Genomic DNA, 17,738 nt, shown 5'->3' with positions numbered 1-17,738 from the left:
ACAGTCAGACTGACCTTGAGCCAGCCCGGTCGAGTCCCAATAGTCCCACATCACTGATTTGCTAACAGTTTTATGAAAGTCTTCTTACATTTTATACTCCATTTTTTTAGGAACCAGTTTGTGCATTTTGTATCTTAACAATTTTAATAGCGGGGTGGCTGGTTGGCACAGGGAGAAATTAATACATTTTGTAGATGCATTGTATATATGAGAAAGTACAATGTATATACAATGTAGGTTGTGTGGATTTTGCCTCTCTGTTAGTATGTAAATATAGTTTATATACAATCATAGATGCAATGTATGTATCAGCAAGTACACTGTATATGCAATGCAGGGGCATCAAGCATCCAGGGCGTGGATTGTTATTTGATTTTTGTATATACTGTCTGATTTTTATATGTAAATGCAGTGTATCCTACTGTATATGTCGTAGATGCATTTGTATATCTCCAGCTTATTTTTGGGGTACGGGCGTAGGGTACGGGGCATAGTGTATATGTGTATGCACTGGATATGCAGTGTATATGCATTGTATATGCATTTTTTTCTCATCTTTATATGTGTCCTTGTTGCTTCCGGTGTCGCTGCTCGTGGTTGTTCATGTTGAAGTTGGTGTCTGGTGATCTCCTGACGCAAAATTATCTTATGTATATGCAATGTATATGCAGTGTATATGCATTGTATATACATTTTCTCGTCTAAATTTTCTTAGTATCATTTGTATGAGTTTTTTTTCCTTAGTTTCTCTGGCTAGGGATAGAAATTGTGTTCCTTCTTTTTCTCATTTCTTATGATTACCTGGTCGAGAGAGTAACCAAGTGCAATGTATATAGGATCATATACAGTGTATATGCAATGTATATAGGATGCATATACAGTGTCTATGCATTTTGTATATGCGTGCATATGCAAACATTAGCACATAGTGAGATTTGCAAAAGCTACCGACAATTTTTTAGCCGTACTCTAAATGATAATTTTTTTTGCATACTTGTTACGGCTTCAATCAAACATGAAATTGTATGCACACACTATCCAGATTTTATTCTTGTCATTTTCATTAGTTATTTGACTCTAGGTCATATGTGCATCGCATATGCACTGTATATGCAGTGTATATGCAGTGTATATGCATTGTATATGCATTTTTCTCATCTTCATTTTTCTAAGTATCATTTTTATGAATTTTCTTGGTCTGTATATGGTATGCAGTGCATATAGGATCTATAAAGATTTTTGTAAATGCATTGTCTGATATATATGCTTTTTCCTGTTTTATGATTGTAGATGGGTAAAGTTCAAACAAAACGTGTTGGTACAAACAATGCTGACTCTGAATGGACTGACGAAGATGATTCGTCAGCAAGCATTGAAGAATTTTGTAACCCTACTGAGGTACTAAATTTTTTTACACTGCCTTTTTTGTTCTGGTGACTTCAACATTTTGTATCCGACATCATGGAGGTTAACAAAATGTTTATTCTTTTTGTAACCCTAATGAGGCAGAATAAAATGTTTATTCTTTTTGTAACCCTAATGAGGCAGAATAAAATGTTTATTCTTTTTTTCAACATATGAAATGAGGAGAACTATCTTGTTTCAAAAAGTTACCTTATTAGGGACAGACACATCCATGCCCAACAGCTCCATGTATGACATAGTCTGAAATCAAAGTAACACAATCATAGTTTAATACATACAGTTAATTTTATGTTTTCTCTGTAAGCATATAATGTTTTAAATACTAAACTGACCTGTAAAGCGGGATCCTCTTGACTGCCAAGGCAAATCATGTCTTGCATTAACTGTGTGTACTGTCCCTATACAATTTTAGGCACATTAATTTTTTTGTATTTTTAGCAGTGTATTACCATACTAAATTGTCTTCAAATACAAATTTTCAAAGCTACTTCGTAAGGCACTTGAACTTGGACATACAGACATATTCAGAAATGATGTAAGTAAGTAGCATGCATATATATGTAAGGCATGTCAACTATTTTTTTTATTTCTTTCTAAATGCAGCGGTACATACATTTTGCAAAGGGTTTAATTTTTGGGTTCCTTCTTAGGTATTTAGCTGCTTTATTTCTGGAGCTTTTATTAGAAATCAGAAACTATTTATTTTCCTTTGGTTTATTGTCTCACTGAACCTCTCTGTTTGAGCTGTTAATCTGCTTAGTACTGACAAAGCTTAGGGCTTGGCAATAGTGCTTGGCATGTCTTCTGAGTGCATATTTTTCATCTGCACTACTACGCTGGTAGAAGAGCTTGAAGTTCTGTGCATATTTGTTACTTGTCTTGATTGTTGTTTCCTTAGGAAACTGATTTATTTTCATATTTGGATCACATGAATTTCACATAATCATACTGTTTCTTTAATTTTCCTGAATTGGTATTGTGTGTTATCTAACAAGTAAACCTTGTTTCTTGCCTGTTGTTTACTCAGGGTGAAAACAGGATTGTTTCCTGGAAGAGATGGGAGCGTTGTGTTGCCTTTTCTTGCCAAGCAAGAAGATGGTCACGCGATGCAACGGGCAGGAGTGGTTGGTTTTTTTTGGTCAAAAGCTGTTAGGGAACCAACCAGTACAAGCCAACCACGCCCAGTTTTCTGGAATTTTTGGCACAGGGACCACGAACAGCTGGCGTGTGTTTATTGGTGCAGGAAATTCGAGTGATGTCTAAAAAGAAAACACTCAGATGCCAAATAGATAGTCCCTACCTTAATGACATTACGGATGCACATAGCTAAAAAAAAGAATTACATTCATCCTTCTTTGCATTGCTGATATCAAGTTATTAACAGCAAAATGTTTTTCCTCGTTTAGAATGCAAATAACATGCCAAATAAACACGATAAACGATTCTCCATCTCTCTCTCTTTTTAGCAAATTCATGAAGTAATTTGCTTAGGACCTGTACAATGATCATCAATAATCATGTCCTTATCCGACAGTTTTATCAATGAACATGAAATTTTAAGGATTTATCCGGTGTACTTTTTCTGAGGATTAGCTGGCAATCTTAACGCTCGACACACTGCATAAGAGTCCTCTCTTGACTTGGTCCACGGTTCCCCAGCTTCTTAGGTAGCTTGTGAAGTTCTTTTTCTTACAGAGACATAGCTAACTATATCTTGTTTACTTGCATACAAAACTATTTTTGCTCTTTCATATTGTCCCCACGTGGTTACTCTTACCTGAACTGCTGAACACCTTACATTATAGTAGTAGTTAGATGCAGACATATTCCTTCATGAGATGCGAACGGATCAGATCAAATTGAATATTGCTAATTTCATATGCTTTATCATATTTTGTAGAAAATTTGGATGAGAGCGGATAATACTCGGGTGCGGATTTTTAGTTGAATGCGGATTATATCGGATTACGGATATGGAGCGGACTTCAGACGGACTCGGATCGAAAGGGGATAATTAAAAAAATATACACATTAAATTAGAAGTATGCTTTATTTTATGTAAAAAAATGTTAGCAAAAAGCATGTATTAGTAGACTATAGCTAAACATGCACACTTGTTATCACGACAAAGCAAGTTGTGTGTTAGTAGCATACATAGTTCAGCCAATTAACAAACTATATTGTCTAAATATTTTGGGTTGGACTAATTTTAGCGGATTATCCGCTTTGATGATCTCGGATAATCCATAAAAAATATCGGATAATTCATATTCGTTGGATATTATCAGTACCATATTTGTCGGATATTCGTTTACTCAATATCATGTGCGGTGGATTTCTATGTGCAGACATATCCTTAAAAATGGATGCAGATTCAGAGCATAAATTATCTACACCATTTACACCCCTATGTATGACAACAAGAGCGAAAAATTTACAACACAAGAGTTGTGCGGTCAATTTGATAAAAAAAAATTGTCTAAAACAAAATCCAAACTAACATAAAGTTGAGAAGTTTGAGTTAGCGAAAGTCAAAATCCATTTCTGAAATAGAATCACATCGTGGTTTGTATCTTTTTTACATGTAAGAGGTGGCTTGAGATAAGAACCGTGTAGGCCATAGCACGAAATGATCCATGTAATCTCGATTTCCCAGTGCTTGTCAGGCAGCCGCTATGGCTGTTTTTTCTGTTTCGCCGAGTCAGGTCTGTTATTGTACGTATATCTGCGTTAGCGTTTGTTAAGGCATCTTCAATGACGCGACACATTTTAAACGCTTAAATTGTCAGGATTAGCACGCCATGGCGAGGTGTCATCCACCTGACCAGTCCCAATCACCACCGCTGTCGCAGGAGAACTGGAGTACGGCAGGACACATTCAATTCTCTGATAGAGCCCCTCGCCTTGGCTGGGATGTAGTACGACTTATCGTTGCAAGGCCAGCTTTGCACTGTTAGGGCACCTCCTAGTCGACGCATATTTATGTCCGTTTGCGTTGAGTACGGATATAAAAAACGTCCGTATGTTCGCATGCGTCTGCCCCTTTTCCATCGGCAGGGACGTATTTATTTGACCGCATGCGTGATTAGAGAGGAGAGAGAGAAAAAGATTTTATTTATGTTGCTAGAAATAACCGCATGCGTGATTAAAGGAGGAGAGAGATGGCTGCATGCAGACCAAACGGATCCAAACGAACGCGCGGACAACATTCGCACCGCACATACGCATTCCTGACGCATATTTGATCCACGTTTGCGTCAGGACGGACACTGCGGACGTTTTGCGTCTAGCCGCTGGAGCGCGTTTTTTATCCGCGCAGACGCAAATAGAAGAAAAACATCCGTTTGCGTCGCCCCGTTGAAGATGCCTTACGGCTGTTGGATTCGAAAACAGAACGAGAAACTCTTCTCTGCAGTGTATCCTTGCCTCTTGTATAGATTATTACTTTAATTCTTCTTCAATCTATAAATTGGTGCTTCGATTTGACATGAGCTTTACATGACTTGACGTTACGAATTTATTCTCGTGACCCCCGACCAGAACTTAGTTTAGTTGAGCTTTCGAATGTCTATTTTTTATTTCCTCTGAAGTTTTTTTAGACGATTTTTTCAAATTCAGCGCACACGGACAACCATTTGAAAATTCTTTCGAGATGTAGTTTTATCTCATCATTTCACACAACTTTTGTATTCAAAATTTTTGTTTTAATATTCGTAAATGAGTAGATCTAAAAGTTTATACAATGTTAAAATTAAAAACTTTGTACATGGAAGTTGTGTGAAATGGTAAGGTGAAGCTACTCCTTGAAGGAAATTTCAAATGATCCACGTGTACGACAAATTGACAAAAAATTAATCAAAAATGCTCCAAATGGAACACGCAATAGAATTTTAAACCGTGAATGGACCTGCAAATCGGTCACTGGGATGGAATTACAACATCGAGAAGCATCTTTTTTATGTAGAACTTATCATTATGTAGATTAGAGGAGGTTAAGATTGAACTAGTTTAGGCACAACGCTCCTTAAATTTGAACCTACCAACCGCATGGTCTTTTGTTTCTCTAACCGAGTCCAAATAGATTTGTTTACAATCAACTATAGTGCAAAAACTGATTCAAATCAAATTTCCACGCATAGGGTGTCGCGCCTCCATCTTTGGCTGCGATGGACATGGATCGATGGTCCACGGACAGGGCAACATCGAAGGTTGCTGAGACGCAACTTCAGTCAGATGGAGAAGTAGCTAGGACGGGTTAGTTGAGAGAAATCCGAGCTCCCGTGGCTTCCCCCAAACCGTTCCTTAAACGGCGCTGGATCGAGTGTTTGGGGGATGTGTTTTGTTCGTGTCGTGTTTGGGGGACGTCGCTCCCCAGCCACGTCCCCTAAATATAATTTTGGAAATTTAAAACTTGAGCGAGATTCGATTAAATTCATCCAAACTTGCTATATATATTACATAGATTCGAACAAGATTCGATCAAATTTAAACTAAACCCTAATCTAGAAGTACTCGCGGCGGCTGGAGCGTCGTAGTACTGGTGAAAGTTGTACATGTCGTCGGTGACGACCTCCTGCTTGACGCGTTCGTCAGGCTCGTCCTTCACCAGGTCGCTTGGTCCTGCCTCGCCGTCGTCGGTGAGGTCCACGGGCGGCTTGCCGGTGTCGCGGATGGACATGGCGATCGCCGTGTCGAGGTCGCCCCTCCAGGCGTCCTTATCGTTCAGCGACGCCAAGCACGCCGCTCGCAGCCCTGGGCAGTCCTTGGGATCGTCGCTGCTAGCGATTAGCCACTGCTGCCGCTCGTACTCCGCCAGCAGCGCCGCCTTCGCCGCTTCCTCGTCGTCTTGCTCCTCCTTCACCTCCGGCTTCAGGATGAGAAGGGCGCCGCCGCCGCGCCTTTGCTGCTATCGGCTCCCGCTGCCGTTGCGCTTCGGATTGACGGGCGTCGCCGACTCCTCCTTCACCACGCGCTTGGGGACGGTGTAGGGCGCGGAGCGGTGCGACTACGACGGCGTCGATCGGGCCGGCCCTGACGAGGAAGAGTTGGAGGAGGACGAGTATGTCCTCCTCGGCTGCCAGTGCGCTGCGGGAGACGGTGGCGGTGAGGACGGCGCCTCCAACCTTTGAGCGCCGTTGTGGATGTCGTCGATGAAGTTCTCCAGGGTGCGTCCCGGAACGCCCCAGAATAGGAGGCGTCCGTCCCTGTTCCAGCTGTCGGCCCGCCGACGAGGCCGGTGGTGATGTGCATCTCCATGTCGTATTGCGCCTGGAAGTAGGCGATCAACCAGGCGTCGTTGCCGGTGACCCCCAGGTCGGATCGGCCCGCTCGTCGGCGTCGAGTGCAGATCGCCGGGCCCTAATGGCGTCCCTCCAGCGCTCCGTGCCCGGCGACGGCGGCAGCGGGACGCCTATGCCGTTCACGGTCATCTTTCACCCGCCGCTATTTGGCAGGCGCATGTCCGGCGGGACGGGATATCCCGCGCGGTACAGCGCCCACGCCTCCTTCATGGTGAGGCTGCCGCGGCCGAAGCCGTTCGCCGCGACGATCTTGCGGGAGGACGACGACATTGGTTGGAGCGGCGAGGAGAAGATTTGGGAGCGGCGAGAGATTGGGATGAACCGCAGTGCCTCTTAATGTACAGCGGCGGCAGGCGAAGCGGCAGCGGGTCGTTGGACGCAATAACGCCGGCGCGGACGGCCACTGGCCATGCACAACGAGACGCGTCTCTGCGCCGCCTGGAAAAACTGGGACGCCATTAACGTCGCTTGACCAAAGGTAGGCGACGGAGTTTTAAGCTTCCGAGCCGCTGACGCGTCGGTCCCGCCACGTCTCGCCTCGTTTTTCGTTGTGTCCGGCGTGCCCTATAATGCGGGGACTGACTCGGGGCGCCGACACATTTTCTTTTATCCAGCGCGCCCCAAATCTCTCTGGGAGACGCGACTAGAGATAGATGCTGAGACTTCCTCCTATACTCCTCTCAGACTCTCAGCCACCTTCCTGTTTCGTCTAAATCTCACCCCAAATTCTCCCGATCTCATCCCAATTTCTGTAAGAACTCTACGGCCAGAGAACAGCGTGCAGAGAACGAGATCAGTGCAGAGAGAATTAACAGTAAAATCAAGCAGTGACTCTAGGCTGCGGATCTTGCACTCAGACTATGTGCATTGAAAAAATATGGCATGAATCAGGTTTCATGAACAGGAGGCTGTAACGCTACATCAGGTCAGAGGCAGGAGTATCATGCTGCGTAACACGCAAATCGCTCCATTACAGGATGAGCATTGCAAAGCTTCAGGAACAAATTTTAATTATTCAACTGAAATGCCGACTGTGGAGTCACATGGCCTCTGGCTTCAGAAACAACGTTCTCCTCCTTACTGTTGGGCCTCCGGCACTTTCTTGTCCAGATACCTGTCAAATCCAAACAAAGACATCAACATCAGTTTACCATAGCATACACTTCGGTACAATCCTCGTATTACAACCGATAGGAGTTTAATCAATATACTGCAGGTATAATTGCAAAATGGAAGACCATGCATCTGGTAAATGTTTGGCGGTGGCTACTACTAATGACAGGAACCAGGAACAATTGTGCTGCAGACGTCTTACCCCTGAGCCTTAGCGCAGCGAGATAAATGGTAGAGCTGGACGGTTTCATTGGAGGCATGGCACGCCAAAAGCAAGTAGTTTCGGGGCTGTACCATCCATGCAAACCTCATAAAGAGTCCAGAATACACACACATGGCTACATAAAAACAACAGGCATTATTGACTAAGTTGAGATCAGTTCATCGAATAGGAATTGTGGCTTGTGGGACAGATCTCTGAGTATTTCAGCAACCTGCTGTCATGTTGCCGGATATCATTTCAGGAGGCTTGTTCAAGTCAACCAAGCCCTGCAACCAAAATAAAATTAGAGGGATAATTCACTATAGTGTTCAGATGATAAATGTTAAGTAAAGTCAAGGTAGAACCTAAGGCGACTATTCAATTACGGAAGCCTATTCCTTACTCCCGGCGAACATACTCCCACATCTGATCTATCACTTGCACAGATGTGTTATAATCATTTATGTGAATGATGAAAACTTGCGAGGTGTTTATTTGAAAGATAAACAAATGTATCAGCTCAGTTCATAAACACCGATGCATATTATGCCGCGAAATCCTGAGAGTGAATTTTTGTAGCCCGAGCTACATGTAGCTCCTTTTTTTGCAAAAAATTGAAAATGGGATTTTAAAATTCAAAAAAATCTGACAAAAAATCTAGATGTAGACAATGATTGGATCTACCAATCTGTAAAATTTGAACTCGAAATACCTCATATCCTGGGCTGCAGAAAATGAAAAAATCTGACAGTTTTTGAGATTTTGAAATCTGACAGTGTTCACTAATATTGATATCAGAATTTGTCATTTTTGCACAGCTCCGAATATAAGGTACTCCCTCCGATTCATATTAATTGACTTCAATATGGATGTATCTAGACACATTTTAGTTCTAGATACATCCATATTAGAGTCAATTAATATGAACCGGAGGGAGTATTTCCAGTCGAAATTTTCCACGTTTGGAGATCACAGTATTATCTACATGTAGATTTAATTTCAGATTTCTTTGAAACTTTAAAATATTGTTTTCAATTTTTTCAAAAACCGAGCTACGTGTAGCTCGAGCTACACTTGTGGTTTCCGCGCGAAATCATCGTTATATAGTTCAGGACGATAGGATTGCCCTAGATTTCGCAACTTTATTGTTTGTGCAACAATCTGCGAGATATACACTCCCAGGTTCCAATGGCATTACACGTGTGCAATTGGAAACACTAATAATACACTATTAACAAGCAGATTGGAGATTATGATCCAACAAAATCAACTTTGTTATCTACCATTTTTGCGCAGCTCGTCTGCCAAGTTAAGCTCCATAAGCAATTGGCAAGCATCCTGAGGCCGAGAGGCTCCTATATCAGGATATAGCATGGAACAACTAACATCTATGAGTACAGTTAGTAGTACTGTTACAAACAAAATGGGAAAATGTTGGTTAATTTAAGTTTAAAGATAACCCCCTCCCAACTGGCTCCAAGGTGGAAGAGAAACTCTATCTGCATATGATACTAACAAGAGTATTTAACTAAGCCGAACCAAAGAGCTGTCTGTTTCAACATTTACCATTTGTAGCATCTGTCAAATGTTCCTCGAGCAGAATTATTTGCTTGATTGATACGTTTATATCAAATCCAGAGCGGCAATAAGACCGCATAGGGGGACTACAGTACTACAGTCGTCGCAATCGACTAAACTGCACGCGCAGGTTTAGGGAAGAAACCATATCATGCAGGATCCACGGAGTGCGTGCGTACCGCGAGGACGAAGCCCCAGTTTGCGACGGGACCCCAGAAGTGGGTGGTCTTGGGCCCGACGGGGCTGTTCACGAACGCCTTGAACGCCGTCGCCATGCCTGCCCATGCCAAAACCAAATCGCATCAGCCACCAAACTCGATTTCCGCAGCAGGGCGGGGGGATCTGATCATCGGGTTTACGTGAGCAGATCCGCCCCAGCCTGGAGAGACAAAGAGCGTGGGAGAGAGGCAAGGGACCTCGAGCGGATGACTCGACGGCTGCCTGCCGGAGAGGATGGCCGACCAGTTGACGGGCGACGGCGGAGGCGAGTTCAGGGGGAGGAGAGATGTTTGGTGGCGCAGATGGGGAGTGGGGATTTGGGGAATGTTTCTTTTTTAGATTCTTTTTTCTGCTTCTTTTTCATCCGACGGCTGAGCATGCAATTATGTCTAGGTGCGCTTACATCTGCCCTTCAAAATTTGTTCGTGTATTGATCTTGGCCAAGAATTTTACAGAGCTTGGGAATGTCATTTTCCCTTTGCTCCTTCTTAATCTGATAAAACTTTGCTGAGCTTGGCCTCGAATTGATAGGGTTTTAGAATGTCATCTTCCCTTGCTCCTTCTAAGAGCATCGGAACCGGAAAATTCCGGCGAGTTTATGGTCCAGGCTGAAATAGGCCCAGAACAGAGTCCGAACTCGCGGCCTGGCCCGTAAACAGAGTTCGGGGGCCGAGAAACTCGGTGGCCGCCCCGTATTAAAACGGGCCGCAGAGGGGAGTCCGGTTTCCAAACCCTACTCCCCTCTGCCGCTGCAACTCGCTCCTCCGCCACCAGTCTCCTCTCCGAGCAATCTAGCGCGCAGAAGCTTAGCTTCGCCCCAGCTCCGCGACGCCATGGCCTCGTGTGGTGGCTCTGTACGGGGCGGCAGGGACTCGCCGCCGCGGCCCCCCGTGTTCCGTACGAAGGCGGAACGCCGGAAGTTCAACCGGTCGGAGGGCGCGCGCAAGCGCAGCGCCGCCGGTGGACGAACTGGGGGCTCACGCCCCCACGGAAGCTCGCCAACTACGGCATCAACGACAGCGAGGGCTCCTCGTCCGACGGTTCGAGCCGCCCACCACGCCCGCATGTGTACGACAGCTCCGACGAGGAGGAGCTCGTCCCCGTGTGGGATCCCACGTTCTCCGCTGGAGACTACGTGCATAGCTCCGAAGAGGAGGACGTCGTGGTCACACAGGTGGCGGCGATCTCGACGGCGGAGGCCCGCGCTCGCTTCCGCCGGGAGGAGGCTGACGTCGTCCGCCAAGTGCGTGAGTACGAGGCGGTGCGCCAGGAGGAGCGTGTCCGCCACGTCAAGCTCGAGATAGTCTCGAGCTTGACTCCGAGTCGTGGAGCTCTTCACCGGCCTCCAGGTCGACGTCGTCCTCCGCCTCGACGCCCGAGCTCCGCCACCACCGGCACCGCGGCGCGCAGAGGCCAATTGGGCCTCCTTTTGCTCAGAATTAGTCTGCGTGGTTAGGGCTACTAGCTAATTTAGGTTTTCGGTAACGATTATGTAACTTTTGATGCTCAATTGGAGCATCAAACTTCCATCTATATATGATCATTGACGAATTTTCCTGCGACATTTGAATTGCGTTTTTTCAGTTCGTGTTCCCAGCTGCAAAATCTTCCTCACGTTTTCAGAGGACTGAATATAGTTTTTTCGGTTCCGAAGTTTTCGGTTACTGTTTACTGAACTTGGCCTCGAATCTGATAGGGTTTTGGAATGTCGTCTTCCTTTGCTCCTTCAAAGTAGAGTTTAAAGAATATTAGAACTTCACACATGGCACATGATATGTTTTTGCAATTGCACGTATAGAACGAAAAAAGCTGGTATTGGCGGGTACAATCAACAGGTAAACAAGGCAATGTAGGCCCAATATGATTATTGAAACATTATTCCATCTCATAACGAATATTTACAGTTCATCCAGCAACGAGAACAAAATACAACATCAAGATGCAAGAACCTTTGCTGTTATGGCGATTTACAAAAACGAAACAAAATTATGAGTAAATGCCGCCCTATACAACGCATATACAACGAGGTGGCTCGGTTTGCAGCACAAGAATTGTCAGTTATTTTTTACCAACATTTGAGTTTGACAAGACCTGGCTGCCAACCCTGCGCATAGATTTTGATTTGAGGGGCTGAAGCCGCTTACTACTTGAGCTTGCGTTGGGACCCTCCAATCGTTTCCGGTACTCTTTCTCAAGCTCCTCGAGATGACTCAACACCTGAAAGTAAGATGTTGGTTGTCAGTACCAATCTTGTACTGCAAATTCAGTCCTCCGATCATCCCCAAATGTACAAGTGTTTACTCTTTGTACCATATCCATATGTGATACACCAACCATGGACCACCAAATAGGGGAGTTCTAAGAAACAAATATAGTCATATAAAGGAGACAATTTTTTACCAAACAAGAGAAAAGATAGTAAGTCGATAAACAGTAATGTTGCCATAATAAGATGAGCAATAAATATAGTACTACAGACAAGAAGATAAACAAGAGAACATATAATTCACAAGACAGTAATATTGCCATAATAAGATGAACAGGAGAAAAAATACAACTCACAAAACAACGGACATACTAATATAGTAAATAGTATCTCATCTGCTTCAAGAAACAGTTCATCACCTTAAATGAGAAGGCAATCGGCAATAGTTTATCTGGATCAGTTGCATCCTCTGGAAAATTTCTCAAGGAATGTAAAAGTTCCTCAAAAGGCAATTTGACCTGACAGAAGGTAACTTCAGTAATTCTTAAAAATGTCTTTCATGGGAAAGCAATACAAGCACCAAGAAACTTACCAGGTCATCATGGCAGAATCTCAATAGAGCCAGTCCAACTTGGAACACAACCTTAATACCCTGTAATTAGGACGACTCAATAATCAGCAAAAGCAAGTAAATCAGATACAATCAGGTTTTTTAATACTTGCATCTAGAAGATTGGTATATTGACAAACTTACAAGGATATAGTCATATGAAAGGACCACAAACATACATGTCTTTTGATTTTGAACATAAAAAGAGTATGGAATAAATGGAAACACAATCTCATGTGACTTATTAGAAGAACATTTTAGTAGGACCCCACTGATAAGTGTTAGCTACATTCAATTTTTTGTAACGCGTAAATAAAACTACAGGACATGTTCTCCAGAGCGCTTCTCTGCAAGGGAGCTTCACAATTATTAAAGGTGGTAACTAATAGATCACAAAACGATTCTGTCTGGATCCTATATTGACACTGTAGTTCATCTGAAAATTAAATTTTAAGGTGCATTTGGTCATCCAAAGCAACCGAAGCCCGAAAAAACTCCACATTTGATATTATTTACCTATATATCCACATCAGACTCCACAGTTAATGTGTGTTAAAATAGGCGATACTAGAACAAATAATGGTTATACAGGTCCTATAACATGCTTGCAAAATCAGTTAAGCACAGCTCACAACTCATAGGCGATACTAGAACAAATAATGGTTATACAGGTCCTATAACATGCTTGCAAAATCAGTTAAGCACAGCTCACAACTCATAGGCGATACTAGAACAAATAATGGTTATACAGGTCCTATAACATGCTTGCAAAATCAGGTAAGCACAGCTCACAACTCATAAGTGGGATAAACACCAGACAGGAAACAAATATGAAGGGCGAGATTTTTACCTCATAAAGGAAGACATCCCAAACTCTAAGAGTCATAGGAAATGGAAAGGAATATGAGAAAACCGTGATAAACCATTGACTTGCATACATGCTTGGATTTATCATTTCTTCAATAAAATGTTCTCCCAACTTTGGCATGTGCTCTCTAACTAATCTCTCAAACTGAAACAGATATTGTTGCACAAGCGGCAAACCAGGCTGTTCAGGGAGTATAAACATTAACGTTTGTTAAAAAGTGCTCAGAATATACAGATTCCTTCCAAAAAATCCATGATTTTGCATGTGATTAATTACTCAAAAGAAAGAAAATTATTTCTGAACAAGTGGCAAAACATGTGCCCAGGAGAAAAAACAGTAATTTTGGTTCAATAATTAAGTATATCCAAATGAGAGGAAAAACTATAGTATAAGATGATGATAAGCATGACAAAAACACATCAGAACGAAAAAAAAAAACTCTCATTCACCACTCTGTAAAGTCATTTGAGTTGTGTGCTCACAGGAAAACAAAAAGCATCAAAGAAGTTTGATCACCTGATACAAGCCTTCCATTGGCGCATGGACAGCTCCTTTTAGCAAAGCTACAATTAACCAAAATGCATCCTCTTCGCTCATATAGAGAAGCAGCAACCCTGCTATAAATCCCATTCCCTGCATCATGATAGCGCAAAAGGAACAGCATGTTAATCCAGAGAATATGTTCATCCCTTGGTAATACGCTGGCGGGGGTGAACACAAACCTGCACATATCCAACGTCCCTATCATAAACAGAGTACGCTTTTAAAACGTTATACAGAGATCTTTGACCTGGGCCATGTCTCTGTTGGAAGAAAACATGAGATGGAAATGTACGCGATATGTCACGAATAATTTCCAATTCTGATGTTGATGTCTCATATATGACCAGAGTCTGTCCAAAGAAAACATAGTTAGTTACATACAAAAATCACTCAAGTCTGGAATAAGTACAATAGAGGCGCTTGCACATAGTGCAGCGAAATATGAGCTTGAATAAACATGATCTACAGAAGGTAAAATCCGTATAAATAATCTGCAGAGTTTAGCTAAAACAACATGTATTTATAAGATACACCAAAGGAATTTTAACCAGATCTATAAATAATATGACTTTTCTTTAACCAGAATAATATGAATTTTAACTAGATCTATAAATAATATGCTGGTTAAATAATATGATTTTAACCAGAATTATTTATAAGATACACCAAAATAATATGACTTCTAAAACGACATCTATTTATGAACCGATGGAGTATTTTAAGAAGAATCATAACTTTTCTTATCAGTTACAAAGAACCAGCAATGCCAACATTAACGCCAAATGATTCAACCAAAAGGATGATTATGAGTACCTCGTAAACACCAGGATTCATTAGCAGGAGGTCCCTGCTTCCTGAAATCAACTGCCAAACAAGCCCTCTGAGACAATCAGGAATTCCTTTCCTTATTCTTCTTTTGACCACATGAGGATTCCTTCTACAATATTGCTTCCAGTCGCTACCACCAGCACCTATCATCTTCCTCCACTTTCTTATCCTCCTTTCCTCTCTACAGTAACAAAAAGAATTTCCCATGAGGCAGATTTCTTAGAGAAATGAAAAGTTAACGGCTAATTTAGATAAGCCTGATCCATGCGGCAACATTGTACCAGGGTAAAAACATAAGCCAGATAGTAAATACGAAGTATACTTTATCATACAAGGAGTCAAATATCTGACAGCCACTCACAAAAATTGCTAAGAAGGACCATGCATAAGTAAGCATATAAATTTAGCATGCGTCAACTACCAGAAACAGATATGGTTAATGTCACAAGAAACATAGAACCAAGCGTCACTAGGTTGGCTAGTGGCATAAGAGTGCACGCCCAGTCCAGAGTTTCAGACCTTGCCTGCCCTGTAGATCTATTTTTTTAATGTTAAGCCACATAGAAACGAACTAGAGTAACATATTCATAGAAATAGACAAGGTAATTGATAAAGAAGATTTACTGCCTCCGACATAACTAGTCAAACATATAAGGGCTATAAGTATAACAAGAGACCCCCGGGAATACCTTCCGCGTTCATGTGTGGATCTGCTTTTCAGAACTCCCTCCTGAGAGTTACTTTGTTCTGTCTTTATAAAGCCAAATCTGTCCACGGACCGAGAAGAATCTGGTCCAGGTTCTATGTCATTGACTTCTTTCTTCTTGTCCATTTCTGTGAGTACTTGATGATACCTTCACTATATAGCAAGAAAGATACCCCATCATTTATTTTGAAAATAACTGTATGTTACTATAAAGTTGCCTGGCCTATGAATTTGAGTAAACTTGTGTGTGCAAATCGTATGGACTAAATAAAATCGAAGGGAAATAAATTACACAAAAAGCACGCCTGCAACTAAATGCAGCTAACGGATGACATCAATTCAGATTACTACGTTGTTTCTCGCTGTCAAAAATAATGACGAAGAAACATCAGATGTACAATGGATAAGCATGTCCTCCTTTACAATGCTGCAACAGATTAAAGGTTAAACTAAACAAGGGATGTGTGAAGGTTACTGAGAGTCGTCCTACTAATCACTGCCTGAACAAAAAACCAAATACTCTTAGCAAATAATACTTTAATAACTACAATCAGTATCATTCCACCAGGTATGAGGGGGGGCATGGGGTCAGCTGAACCCTCAAAACCTTGAGAATGAGCATGCTGATATAAGCGGTGTGAGTTGATGGTAACAGATTGGGCACCCAAATACAATGTGCATCCTACGAATGGACATGGGGTCAACTAGGATCGAACAAAACAATGGAATATATTGGTATAGTACAGTTCCAATCCGAAATTGCTCATAAATGGAATACTAGAACAAAACTCGATCTTGATAACAACATTCTAGGCAAACTCCCTACCTTCGGTGGAAGGATCAGGAGCGGGAGACCTTGTAGGAGACAGGCGGGAGAGGTGATGGGGCCTCTGAATCACACGGGGCACGTGAATCTGTGATCAGAAGAAGAAAAACGAACCATCTACTTGCTGCGCTACCAGCCCCCGCCCGCGTCGATTGTTTCTTGTCCGGCGACCGGAGCTGCCCGGCGGGGTGTTAGGGTGAGGGTGAAACGGGGACCCCGAATAGAGAGGGAGGCGGGGTGGGCGGTTAGCGGCAGTGGCGGCGTTGAGGCCGCAGGCTGTGGTTCCGGAGGAGGGGGCCGGCCGTGGTGGACGCCACGGGCAGCTGTCGGGGGAGGTTGGTGGAGCCGGTTGCGGGGAAGAAGAAGCAATTTGTTTTAAGAAGATGTGGTTACATGTGACGCGTCCGCGTACCGGACTATAGGGCGTGTTTGGTAGCCCGGGCTATCAGAGAATCAATATCTCCACTCATACATGCTGCCCTTAGACAAGCTTAGCTCAGATTTTCTTACATGTTTGGTAGCCTGGGTTTGCTCAGCTCAGCTCAGCACAGATGTTGTTTGGTAAAATAAGCTGGACAAAGATTTTCTCCCACCTTATTTTTACACAGAGCTCCTTGGACAGAAAAGAAAGAAGCAATCGGCTCCTTAGATATAAAAACCAAAAAGCAATCGAGTCCCTGGAGGTTATCGGTGCCGCTGCCGGCGCGAGCAGTCGCCGCCACGCGCAGCCGCCGTCGTCGCTGCTGCAAGGAGCTTCGACGAGACACGGGCTAGCGGCGGAGGTCCAGACTGCGCATCCGACCGGCGGCCTGAGATGTGAGAGGAGAGCGTCCTCGAGGGCCGGGATGGAGTCGGGCTGGAGGAGGATGCAGGCGGGAGGCCCTGGCGGAGGCGCGAGGCCGTGCGGCGGAGGCGCGAGGCCGTGCGGCGGCGGCGTGAGAGCCCGGCGGAGGCGCGAGGTCGTGGCCCTCGGCGGCGGCGCGCGAGACCGTGGTGGTGGCGCGGGAGGGCCGTGGTGGCGGCGGCGGGAGGCCCTGCCGGAGGCGCGAGGCCGTGCGGCGGCGGCGTGAGAGCCTGGCGGAGGCGCGAGGTCGTGGCGGTGGCGGCGGGAGACCCTGGCGTGGTCGGCGGCTCGGAAGGACGTGGGCGGCGGCGCGGGAGGGCGTGGCTTGCGGCGGCGTGAGGAGCAGGCTGCTGCCAGCGTTGAGGAGAGGAGATGTTGGGGACGAATGGTGTGCGGGGTGGGGGTCTGGGGGGTGCCGGGTCACTGCTACAGTGTTCTGCGGGATTGGCTCATCCTGGATGAGCAGCGAA

The 17,738-nt window shown here is 44.0% G+C and overlaps 2 protein-coding genes across 3 annotated transcripts; both read right to left on the bottom strand.

The window, feature by feature from the left end:
- Window positions 1-7,568: 7,568 nt before the first annotated feature.
- LOC127335378 (mitochondrial pyruvate carrier 1) lies at window positions 7,569-10,191 on the bottom strand. Its single transcript, XM_051362024.2, has 5 exons — window positions 10,035-10,191; window positions 9,798-9,895; window positions 8,273-8,327; window positions 8,041-8,176; window positions 7,569-7,839 (listed from the first exon to the last, which is right to left on the bottom strand). The coding sequence occupies exons 2-5, from the start codon at window positions 9,891-9,893 to the stop codon at window positions 7,803-7,805; spliced, it is 324 nt and encodes a 107-aa protein (XP_051217984.1). The 5' UTR covers window positions 9,894-9,895; window positions 10,035-10,191; the 3' UTR covers window positions 7,569-7,802.
- Window positions 10,192-11,673: 1,482 nt separating this feature from the next.
- On the bottom strand, window positions 11,674-16,832 carry LOC127335377 (uncharacterized). Of its 2 annotated transcripts, none has more exons than XM_051362022.1 (9): window positions 16,425-16,832; window positions 15,582-15,751; window positions 14,878-15,073; window positions 14,244-14,414; window positions 14,038-14,154; window positions 13,504-13,701; window positions 12,636-12,695; window positions 12,463-12,561; window positions 11,674-12,054 (listed from the first exon to the last, which is right to left on the bottom strand). In XM_051362022.1, exons 2-9 carry the CDS (start codon window positions 15,722-15,724, stop codon window positions 11,896-11,898), a joined length of 1,143 nt encoding a protein of 380 aa, XP_051217982.1. In that variant the 5' UTR covers window positions 15,725-15,751; window positions 16,425-16,832; the 3' UTR covers window positions 11,674-11,895. The 2 variants fall into 2 exon arrangements, with proteins under 2 accessions (XP_051217982.1, XP_051217983.1); XM_051362023.1 differs by having other exon boundaries at window positions 15,582-15,746.
- Between the last annotated feature and the right edge of the window lie 906 nt (window positions 16,833-17,738).

Source organism: Lolium perenne, chromosome 2 (genome assembly GCF_019359855.2).
Source record: "Lolium perenne isolate Kyuss_39 chromosome 2, Kyuss_2.0, whole genome shotgun sequence".
Classification (NCBI taxonomy): domain Eukaryota; kingdom Viridiplantae; phylum Streptophyta; class Magnoliopsida; order Poales; family Poaceae; genus Lolium; species Lolium perenne.
This window is presented reverse-complemented; position numbering and strand designations above follow the sequence as displayed.

What these genes read in the sequence shown, in the direction of transcription:
- LOC127335378 (XM_051362024.2), bottom strand. Translation starts at nt 9,893, where the DNA reads ATGGCGACGGCGTTCAAGGCGTTCGTGAACAGCCCCGTCGGGCCCAAG. An exon ending in ACTGGGGCTTCGTCCTCGCG is followed by an intron (nt 8,328 to 9,797) that starts GTACGCACGCAC and finishes TTTTGGTTGCAG; the next exon opens with GGCTTGGTTGACTTGAACAA. An exon ending in ATCCGGCAACATGACAGCAG is followed by an intron (nt 8,177 to 8,272) that starts GTTGCTGAAATA and finishes GTTTTTATGTAG; the next exon opens with CCATGTGTGTGTATTCTGGA.
- LOC127335377 (XM_051362022.1), bottom strand. Translation starts at nt 15,724, where the DNA reads ATGGACAAGAAGAAAGAAGTCAATGACATAGAACCTGGACCAGATTCT. An exon ending in TCCACACATGAACGCGGAAG is followed by an intron (nt 15,074 to 15,581) that starts GTATTCCCGGGG and finishes TTGTTACTGTAG; the next exon opens with AGAGGAAAGGAGGATAAGAA. An exon ending in CGATTGCCTTCTCATTTAAG is followed by an intron (nt 12,055 to 12,462) that starts GTGATGAACTGT and finishes TCTTACTTTCAG; the next exon opens with GTGTTGAGTCATCTCGAGGA.